At 32.1% G+C, this 11,967-nt stretch overlaps 1 protein-coding gene across 3 annotated transcripts in view; it reads left to right on the top strand.

Moving 5' to 3' along the window:
- The window catches only part of ELP4 (elongator acetyltransferase complex subunit 4), a 233,249-nt gene that overhangs the window by 22,399 nt on the left and 198,883 nt on the right, over positions 1-11,967 (top strand). For all 3 annotated transcript variants that reach the window (XM_081798399.1, XM_006728921.3, XM_081798400.1), the window contains exon 3: positions 5,262-5,383. In XM_081798399.1, the coding sequence (XP_081654525.1) occupies positions 5,262-5,383 (122 nt within the window). The remainder of the gene's footprint in view (positions 1-5,261; positions 5,384-11,967) is intronic.

Here is an 11,967-nt window from a genome sequence, read left to right as displayed (position 1 = left end):
TGTTACTCTTCATTAATGATAAATCACTCATTTTTAAAAAAAAGATTTATTTATTTGAGAGAGAGAGAGCATGAGTGGGAGGGACAGAGGGAGAGAGAATCTCAAGCAGGCTCCACACTGAGCATGGAACCGACACAGGGCTCATCTCACGACCCTGAGATCACAACCTGAGCTGAAACCAAGAGTTGGATTCTCAACCAACTGCACCACCCAGGTGCCCCCACTCAATATTTATTATTATCTGTAGGTGTCTCTCCCTAGTTCATTCCCTTACTGAATAATGTAATATTGTCCTTAACTTTACAAATATTTATTTTTATTTTTCTAATTAAATAGGTTTCTTTCTTTCTTTACTGAAAAGTTGTTAAAAAAGCATCATGTCTTTTTATAGGGACATGACAGTATTATTCCACTTTTAACACTAATATTTTTATTTATACACATTCTGTGGCAGCAACCACACACAGCATGTAGACCGTGTTAAAGGATTTGGTTCTTTCTCTCAAGAGTAATGAGAAATCACTGAAAAGTTTTAAATAGGGAAGTGACATGATTGGGTTTGTATTTTCAAAAGGTCACTACTAAATTGGAGGACGAGAGTGGATGCAAAGAAATAAATAAGCAATTGCGGTTGTCTAGGCAAGAGCTGTTGGTAGCATGACTAGGAGAGTGACACTGGCATGGAAGGAAGTGATCAAATTTCAGAAATACTTTAAAATAAATTTAACAGGATTTTAGGGATAGGGAGAGGAGAGAGAGAGAGAGAAGAGGTAGCAAAATAAACCCTGATTTTTTAAAAACTGAAAGAGGACTGTATTTCATAGAAAGAAATAATGAGTTACTGATTCCATCTTGGATATGTGGGACTTCAGGCACTTTGGTACTTGTGTATTTAATAGTAACAGAAGCCTGAAAGCAGAAGGAAAAGTTCATGGTAGAGGGATGATGAAGTAAATTATAGGACATATATTTTCTAGAATATTATGCACCCCGAAACACGATAGCTACAAGACTATGAAGCATGTGAGATTAAGTGAAAATACCAGGATACAAAATTCAGTAATAATTGTAACCATATAAGAAAACATCCACAGAAAAAGTACTGAAAGGAAATATAGCAAATTTTAGTAATAATTCTGGGAGGGTGATGGGTGGTGGAAGAATTTTTAAAAATTTAAATTTCCCATGTTGTAAAAATGTCAACCTTAGAAATTAAGATTTTTAGTGTCTGATTTGGTTTTTACGTCAGTGATTTGTAATGACATTGGTTTATATGGTTGCTTCTGTAAACCGACCTAATAGCAATTCCTTAAGATAAAATCAGTTCTTTTTTTTTAAACATGACTTTCTGGTTTTTTCTAAAGTTGAATAAAGACAAATTGTTAGTTATGTAAAATGAGTATTTTTTTTTCCTGGTATGGTAGCTGCATTAGTGAATAGGCAGTGCTGGTCATCTCATCTACAGTTCTCTGCTCGCTTTTCCGCCTGTCAGCTGTAAGCAGTGCAGAGACCTTGAAGATGTTTTCCTTGACACACAAAAGCTCTCATGAATTGCTCCTAAATCCATATCAAGCGCTTTTTTTGTCTTTTAGATTTGTGGATTTTAACTTGTGATGATAGTATTAACTAGCTATGTTCTTTAATATATAAAATTGAACTTCATATAAATCCGCTATACTTCTGATCATGGATTTGCTCTAATACACAGTGCTGAGAAGGTTTATAAACAAGTTACCACCTGGTGTTTTAGTTGCACCTTAGGAAATTGTTTTAATCAAATTTACTGAATTTTCACTTTCAAATTTGTTTGGCTATTCTAGGACCTTTGGATTTCTGTGTAAATTTCAGAATTAGCTTATCAATTTCTCCAAAAATCTTATGGGACTTACATTGGAATTCCATTAGATCTATAGATCAATTTGGAAAGATTTGAGTCTTGTATTCCCTGAACATGATATACTTCTCCATTTATTTAGGTTTTCCTTACTTACTCTCAGAATATTTTATACTTTTCAGTGTGGAGCTAATTCATGCACATGTATTGTCAAATTTCTCCAAAATATTTCATGCTTTTGGAGTTGATCATAAATGGAATTTTTAAAATTTCAGTTTCCAAAGTAAGATTTTAATATTTTGAAATATATTGGGACTTGTTTTTTGGAATAGCATATGGTTTATCTTGGTGTACATTCTAGATGCACTAAATATATATTCTGGAACTGTATATTATCTAAGGTGGTCTATGAGTTTGTTCAGATTTTCTATTTTCTTGATGATTTTCCTCCTTAGTTCTGACAATTACTAAGAAATGTATGATAAAATCTCCAAGTTGAATTTATGTCTTTCTTTGCTTAGTTCTGTCAGTTTTGCTTTAAACAGATAGTTTTAAAGAAATTCTAAGAAACAAATTAATCTATCCACACACACACACATATATATACATCTATATGCACCCATGCACATAAGTACATATACATATGATCACAGAGTGTTATAATTTCGCACATATTTGTTGTCATTTGTATTCTTTATTGCTTCCTGTAAGTGCAGGTTACCATGTTGTATAATTTCACTTTAGCTTTTAGTGTCCTACAGTACAGGTCTGCTGTCCTATATGAAAATAGTATTTCACCTCAATTCTTAAATATGTTTTACACATTTATAATTTTTGACTGTTTCTTTTTCAACTCTTGAATATATAATTATCATATCCTCTAGCTTTTATTGTTTCTGATGAGAAATCACTTGTTGATTTTATCATTGTACCACTGTATGTATGTCATATGCCATTTCTCCCTGCTGCTTCCAAGATTTAACTATGAGGTACTTAGATTTGGGTTTTTTGCATTTATCCTAGAAGAAGCTTCCTGTGCTTCTTAGATCTGTAATTGAATATTTCATCAAATTTAGGAAGTTTTTAGCCATCACTTCTTGAAGTATTGTTTCTGTTTCTTATTGTCTCCCAGTGTCTAGGACTCCACTTAAATGTGTTTTGGACTGCTCTATACACTGTTCCGTGTCTCTGACGTTCTGTTCAACTTTCTTAATTTTTTTTTCTCTATTCTTCAGATTTCATGATTTCTGTTGATCTCCCCTCAGGTATACCAATTCTTTTTTCCTTTCTTCATCTCCAGTCTACTCATGAGATCACCAAAGAAATTTTTCATATAAGGAATAATTTTAAACTCTAAATTTTTTATCTGGTTCATTTTTATAGTTTCTCATTCTCTGTTGATATTCCTTTTCTGTTCACTTATTGATATATTGTCCTTTAATACTTTGTTCTTTTTTTTCTTTTTTTTTTAATTAGTAGGCTCCACACCCAACATGGGGCTTGAACTCATGACTCTCAGATCAAGCATCACATGCTCTACTGATTGAACCAGCCAGGTGCCCCTCCTTTAATACTTTGAATAAATTTTTACTTTGAGTCAGTTTCTGTAGGTTGTGTTTTCCCTCGTATGGATCATATTCACTGATCTTTGGTTGAAATCTTTACATTGTAAAAAATGAATATTAATGATTCTGAATTCCATTCTGTTGTCCCGAGGATTTCAGGTTTTTTGTTTTAATAGTAACAGTTAACTTGCCTGATCTTAAATTAACTCTCACTTCAATATACTGTGCAGTGGATAGTATTTCTGTATCTCTGCTCAATTTTCCAGCTTTTAGGTCTTGCTTTTTTAACCTGGTCACACAGGGCTGTCCCTTACAGTCAGAAACTTAGAAGAGAGCCAAATATTTATACAGAATTTATACTCATGTTTAGGGGCTTACACTTTCTGGGGTTCTCAGCCCTGTGTTTTTTCCTCTGCCACTTCAAGTCAATAAGACTTCAACTTTCTTTATTATAAGATTCTGCTCATTGGGAAATGCATGCCTTGAAAGGAGCATCAAATTTTTAAATCTCACATGATTTAGTTGTCTTTCAACTTAACCTGTTCTCTCTTACCTACTTACTGTTTTTTCTCCCATTCATGCATTGATAGCTTAGTGGTCAACCACGGATTTGGGAACATTTGATAAACTTTGCAGAGCTCTCTTACTTTAAGGATTTTTCCCCTAAACTTTCAGCTATTTTGACAACACTGAACTCTACATTCTGCCACCTCAAGCTGGAAAGGATATGATTTAAAGCTGTCAGAGCTAAGGGAGCTTAAGAACCCCATTTTAGGCAAAAAAAAGCCAGAAACTTGAAGTTCTTACATGTCATGATCACAGTCTTTCAAAAGGAAACTGCTGTGGTTGCTATCTGCTTTTCATTGTGTTGCAGTGCCTTTAAATATTTATTTTTTAATGGTATTTATTCAGGTTTTATACTTAAAGCTCCAAGAGGCTTTGTGCACAGTGCTAACATTACCACAAGTTCAAACTTTCTTAGGAATATTTTTTAATAGTGTGGTTTTTACAAATATTAACATTGCCTGACATATTATAGGAATTCAATTAATATTTGTTGAATAAATTAATAATGCCTTCTCTTTTTTAAATAATTCAATAAATCTACCTTTGTCTCTGTGTTGTGCTCAAAGTATTAAAGAAAGCTGATATAAAAGTGTAGGCATGTAGCTTATCAATAATATTAAGAAAACAAAGATATACTTGAGTTGTTATATCACAAAATCTCAAAAATATTAACACCTTTTGTCAAAGAAACCTTAGGTATATAACTTTTTCATAAAAATTCAAAAAGAAGGGGAGATGAAGGAATAATAAAAGGTAAAAGAACTGTTTACTAGGAAAACATTTAGTACAAATTTAAGAACTCTCAGATTAAAGTCTTCAATTTTAAATTGCTTTTGAAGAAGTAATACTATTTTTACAAATTTTATAAATATTAATTTTCAGGCTACATACACTTAAGTACTTAATTATTGTGACATGTAAGAAATGAAGTGTGAGTTTACAAACTAGTTGGTAGGTAAGAATTGGCATTTTAGAGATGCAATGCCTGAAAAAATCTTAGGAAGGAAAAAAAAATCTGTGATTTCTTTGCCATAATCATACGTAACCCTCTAAATTTTGTGGATATCAGAGGTGGTGTAGAGGATGGAGAATAATTTTGAAATTAGACTGTCTTAAAAGTACTCACTTCCCATTGACTATCTAGGTAAGTGTCTTAGCCTATTTAACTGTACTTTTTAGGAAGACAGTTATTGCCCCATTTCATTTACTTGTTTTAAGGAGAAAAATTGTTAAAACATCTGAGTGTGCTTGGCATATGGTAGGATTCTGACTATAATTTTTTTTCTTTTTTACAGAAGAGGATAAATATAATATTTATTCTTCTTTGCTCTTCAAGTATTTCCTGGCAGAAGGAATCATCAATGGGCATACTTTGTTGGTTGCGTCTGCAAAAGAAGACCCTGCTGATATTTTACAGGTATAGGATATACTAATTCAGTATTGCATTTTGAACATTTCATGAAAAAATATTGCTTATATAGATATATGTAAACAAGATATATGTTTGGGGCGCCTGGGTGGCTCAGTTGGTTAAGCGACTGCCTTCAGCTCAGGTCATGATCCCGGAGTCCCAGGATCGAGTCCCACATCGGGCTCCCTGCTCAGCAGGGAGTCTGCTTCTCCCTCTGAGCCTCCTCCCTCTCCTGCTCTCTGTCTCTCATTCTGTCTCAAATAAATAAATAAAATCTTTAAAAAAAAAAAAAAAGATATATGTTTGTATATCTACAAACCATATTTAAATTCATTAATGAGACCACACATATATTTTTTTCTCTTGAAGTATCAAATTTATTTGAACATGTAGTTTCACTTTTTAAAATAGTGTTCTTAGACAATTTTTTAACTTTAAATTGATATTGGCATTGGGAACAGTATTAAAAGCTACTAAAAACTGACAATAAATAAAGTTATTACTATGGTCATAATAAGATAACTCTGTAAAAAGTTAAGTAAAGGAAAACAATAGCATATTGTCTGATATTACCAGTATCCTAAAGACATAAATTAGAAGAAAGATACAGAAATTAGAAGTACTCATTTATTAATCTTATTTTGCTTTGAGACTGCCAGAAATTATTCTTTTCCAAGTAACAAGCAATAATAATAAAATATGTGATCAATATACTCTATCTTTTTAAAGCCAAAACACACGTTACACCTTTGAGAGGACAGTTCTCACATTTAGAATTTTTAATTTCTTTGTCCGGAACAGGAACCCAACTTAAGCCATTATTTGAATAGAAGTCATTATTTGAAATAGAATCTAAAATTATTTTCTCCCATAGGCTGTTTTCATTTCAGTGCATGGTCTGCAAAATAACAGACAACTCAGTCATTCATAAAGAATTTGTAGCATAGTAAGTATTAATATACCATAGCTATCAACAGACACCAACAAATTTCTATGCCTACTATAAAAAAGTTATGTAATACTGAGGTAAAACTAACATGATTCTCTCGTATGGGTCAGATTTTGCTTATTAAATAATACTGTCATAAAATCCAAAGGAGAAATCTTTGTATAATTTTCCAAATGATTTTCTTCTGGTTGCAGAGACTGTTTTCCTTTGTTCTTATTTTTGGTGTTTGGCTTTTGTAGTGTTTTCTTGATATTTTTGTTCTTCTGTTCTTTTTCCCTGGTCTTAATTATTCTGATCAATTTCTGGATAGTACTATGCTTGCTAGGAATAGTAAAGGGCAGGATTATTGTCCTAAAGAAGCTGTACAAGCTCTTCACGGCACATTCCACCATAATATTGAGACTAAGATTTTATATCAAACATCTTTATAGCCATATAGGCAATTTTTGCCAGGCCAGAAGCAGGAAAACCCTTGACCCTTGAACAACATGAGGGTTAGAGATACTGATCCCCTGCACAGTTAAAAATCCACATATAACTTTTGACTCCCCCATAATTTAACTACTAATAGCCTAATACTGACCAAAAGCCTTACTAACAACATAAACAGTCTATTAATACATATTTTGTGTGTTGTAGGTATTATATACTGTATTCCTACAATAAAGTAAATTAGAGAAAAGACAATGTTATTGAGAAAATCATAAGAAAGAGAAAATACATTTACAGTACTATTAGAAAAAATCCACATATAAGCAGACTGTGTAGTTCAAACTTGTGTTGTTAAAGAATCAACTATATATGATTTTCAAAATAAAGTGTTTTATTCTTCCTTCTTGCCTCCCGCAACCTAGGCAACTGATGTTAAAACCTAGGTGATATACTAACACATTTTGCTTTAGAGAATTACACTTTTTATTTGAAAACTAATCCCTAACACCTTTCCTAGGTACCTTGAATTTGTACAAGTTAATATTAAAAATCTCAGGGTACTTTACATGTCCTCTGTTGGATTATGTGAAGGAGTGAAGTTATAAATCAGGATTTCTTAAACTATCTAGTCATTTATGTAAGTAGTTAGGTTCTGCAAACATTTATTCATGGAACAATTTTATGATACAATAAAAAATACATAAAATTAGAGTAAGAAACGTAGACTCAAAAAGTTGCACTCTTGACCAAGATATGTTCATGAGGATCAGATTTCTCTTTATCCCTGAAACAACTAAAAAACAGGGCAAAATATATTAAACAACAGTTTTCAGGACATTGAGCATCAAATAATAAAGGACAGTGATGCCAGAGAGGTGCAAGAGAGAATTATGACATATTGTCTTCATCTGGAGCTTAAGTATAATTTAAGGAAATATGTACGGGTACCAAATTGACAAGGGGTGGACTTGTGATCGTTAATTTTATGTGTACACTTGACTAAGCCACAGGGTTCCCAGATATTTGATCAGTCATTATTCTAAGTACTCTTGTGAGGGTGTTTCTGGATGAGATTAATATTTAAATTGGTAGGGGCACCTGGGTGGCTTAGTCAGTTAAACATCTGCTTTTAGCTCAGGTTGTGATCCCACTGTACTGGGATCAAGCCCCACATCAGGCTCCCTGCTCAGTGGGGAGTCTGCTGCTTCCTCTCTCTCTGTCCCTCTCCCCTGCTCATGCTCTCTCTCTCTCTCTCAAATAAATAAAATCATTTAAAAATATATTTAAATTGGTAAACGGAGTAAAGTAGATTGCCATCCCTAATGTGGGTGGGCCTCGTCAAATCAGTTGAAGGTACAAATAGACCTAAAAGACTGACCCTCCCTCAGCTAAGAACGAATTCCTTCTGACTGACTGCTTTCAAATCTGAACATCAGCTTTTTCCTGCCTTTTGAATCAAACTAAAAAATCAGTTCTTCCTGATTCTTGAGCCTGCCAACCTTTGGATGAAACTACACCATCAGCTTTCCTGGGTCTTTAGCTTGCTGACTCATCCTGCAGACCTGGGGACTTGTCAGCTTCCATAAGAGTATTAGCCAATCCCTTATAATAAATCTCTTTTGTATTTATATATGGTTATTTATATATATGATTTTATATAATACAAAGCAATATATATACACATATGTATATGCACATATATCCTATTGATACTGTTTCTCTGGAGAGCTCTGACTAATACAGTCTTACTGAAAATATAAAGATTACATTTAAAACCTACATGAAGAATTTCACATTTATTATTAACCTTCATTGAATGATAATCACCTCACATTCTATATCGTGGCAAATTGTACAAGTACAGTGATCTTTCCACCTGTTTGCTTTCACACTTATAAAAAAATTCCTTTAAATTATGTATCTACTTGTACAGAAAGTTATCTAAAAATTGCAGTTATGAGATTATTTAGTTGTAAAAGATGTTACTGTAAATATTGAGGTTTTTTAAAAAGATTTATTTATTTGAGAGAGAGAGAGTGCATGTGCATGCATGTGCATGGGGGGAGCGGGGGAGAGAGAGAGAATTCAAGCAGACTTCCTGCTGAGTACGGGGCTCAATCCCAGGACCCTGAGATCATGACCTGAGCTGAAATCAAGAGTCAGCTGCTCAACCGACTGAGCCACCCAGGAGCCCCTGTAAATATTGTCTTTTTAGTTAAGTACTTTTAAATCAGTCTTCTATGTGTATCCAACTGAATCTAAATAACATCGCAATTTGATGTCAGTACCATTATTTTTAGAAATATATGTACGTAAGCAGGCTCTTCTTTAACATCTGGAAAATTTACGTCAATCATCTTTGCCTTGAATTCATATTTTCTATTCCACTTCTCACAGAGTTTTGTCCGAATGTTATGTTCACGTTCAAAATATTTATTAATGACCTTATGATAGTTTTTCTGTAACAAAAATTCATATTTAAATTTAAGTTCATTTTAAACTTCTCTCAAAAGACATTACATGTTAAACACATTTCTTCGCAATTCAGTAATCTTTACGATTAGTGTTACATGCAGTGTATGAATGGACATGAAAATTTTCACATTTGCTTTATTAAGATATACCAGTCAAATGGGATGGGATTTAACATAAGTTCTATTCAAATTTTTTATTTTTGCAGATGTGAGTTGTTAACACTTAAGTAAAAGGGAAAGAAAGAGTTGTGTTACTATAATGTCCCTCAAAATTTTTAACTTTTTCTGAGTAATAGACCTGTAAAAGATCACAGTGGTCCTAACCTTTTGTTTGTTGGAAGTTTTTGATTAGTGACCCAATTTCTGTGCTGGTTATTGTTCTGTTCAAGTTTTCTATTTCTTCCTGTTTCAGTTTTGGTAGTTTATATGTATCTAGGAATTTATCCATTTCTTCCAGTTTGTCCAATTTGTTGGTATGTAGTTTTTCATAATATTCTCTTATAATTAATTGTATTTCTGTGGTATTGGTTGTTATTTCTCCTCTCTCATTTGTGATTTTATTTATTTGGGTCCATTTTCTTTTTGATAAGTCTTGCTAGAGGTTTATCAATTTTTTTTAAATTTTTCAACAAACCAGCACCTGTTTTTACTAATCTGTTCTATTGGGTTTTTTAATTTCTGTATCATTTATTTCTGCTCAGGTCTTTATTATTTCCTTTCTTCTGCTGGCTTTCAGCCTCATTTCTTGTTTTTGTTTAACTCCTTTTAGGTGTAAGCTTAGATTGTTTAAGATTTTTCTTGCTTCTTGAGGTAGGCTTGTGTTGCTACATACTTCCCTCTTAGAACTGCTTTTGATGCATTGCAAGGGTTTTGGACCATTGTGTTTTCACTTTCATTGTTTATATATATTTTAATTTCTTCTTTGATTTCCTGGTTGACACATTCATTGTTTAGTAGCATGTCGTTTAACCTTCATGTATTTGTGGTCTTCCCAATTTTTTTCTTGTGGTTGCTTCTAGTTTTATAGCATTCTGGTCAGACAAGGTGCATGGTATGATTTCAGTCTTTTTGTATTTGTTGAGGCCTGATTTGTGATCTAATACGTGATCTATTCTAGAGAGTGTCCCATGTGCACTTGAAGAGAATGTATATGTGATGTTTTAGGATGGAATGTTCTGAATGTATCTGTTAAGTCCATCTGGTCCAGTGTGTCTTTCAAAGCAGCATAGGTCGTTTCATGAAGAATGTTTTCTAGTGTCATCCAGTCTATTCTACCCTATCTTGTGTACTTAATATATTATCAAAGACATTATAATTGCTTCCACAAAAACCCAATGATCTTAAGCATTAGATTTACTTTATGTTGCAGATGTGATGCTACATTTTGAAAGTTATTTTCATTCTTCTATTTATAAGGAGTAGCCCAGAACAGGTTTTTATTTTAAGTTTGCTTTACTTATGTACTTGCATTTCATATAGCTCTTTTTTGAAAATGTATCTAGTTTTTGAGTTAACAGAACTTTCACTCATCAGTAGTATTTCTTAAATTCATGATTTTTTAAATTTCATATTTCTTTCATTTTTATTTTGTAATAGTAAAACAATTTGATTTAAAAGAATAATATTCCATTTTCATTTTTCTATTAAGAAAGTACAAAAAGTATTGTTTTTAACATATATACATTTAATGTGGTCCACTTAGTTTTCACAAGTTTAGAATAGACTGGATTAAAAAATTATGGCTGTAAAATTGTAATTATTTATATTCTTCATAATACCAGTGGATAGACAAAGTTTTTAGCATCTCTCTGAGAAAAATAAAATATTTGTGTAATTTAAAATGAGATTTTAAGAACTAATATAGATAATAGTTTTTTCTACATATTATTTAGCCAAGATTTCAGTGTTCCCAACTCAGTTAAAGTTATATTAGAGTCATTTGTATTAAACAGCCCAAAAATGAATGACCAAAACCAGGCATTAACAGTGTTTAGAGATACAAGATGGGGGGGGGAATGCTATAATTGTTTATTTTTAATTTTATGATGTATGATTGGGGATTCCTGGAACCTATAACCAAGGCAAATATTGCTGGTACAAGAAAAGGGAAAAGACAATCTTATAGACCATAATTATCTTAAAACTGTGTATAACTAAAAGACAAGTAAAGGATAAAAAGCCCCATCAGCTGCCTAAGATATATTATATTACCACCCAGCAATTTATCCATCATCCTTTGAAAACATATTCATGCCTATTGTAGTCAAAGCTCCTTCAGGAAGTCAGCATTAAGATGTAACACTGAAAAATTACACCCCTTAGAAAATCCTATAGAACAATATACATGATGTTGTTAAAGCTTTTAAAAACACATTGGTAAGTATTTTTCAGTTAACTTTTTATCTAAAAGAATGTTCTTGATCATCTCAAATATAGTGATAATATTCTCTCAAAATTTTCTATGGAATGTTTTCTAAAATAGCAAAAATTGTATTTTTATGTTAGAATATTTAAGCACTTATCAATAGATAGGCTGATATTTTTAGAAATAAAAAATTATATACACAAACACACAATTTTTTTATAACTTGAGAATGCTTTGTTTTTCTATTATACCTTTTTCATAATTTTAAACTATATATGTTAATATTTACAGAATTAAAGAAAGTAACAAAGCAGTAAATTTAAATGTTATTTCATAATATACTAAGGTGAGGTTTTTTTTGTTTTTTTTT

This window comes from Leptonychotes weddellii, chromosome 11, assembly GCF_054177405.1.
Source record: "Leptonychotes weddellii isolate Sample4059 chromosome 11, ASM5417740v2, whole genome shotgun sequence".
In the NCBI taxonomy this organism is placed as follows: Eukaryota; Metazoa; Chordata; class Mammalia; order Carnivora; family Phocidae; genus Leptonychotes; species Leptonychotes weddellii.
Note: the sequence above shows the minus strand (reverse complement) of the source record. Positions and strands in the feature narration are given on the sequence as shown.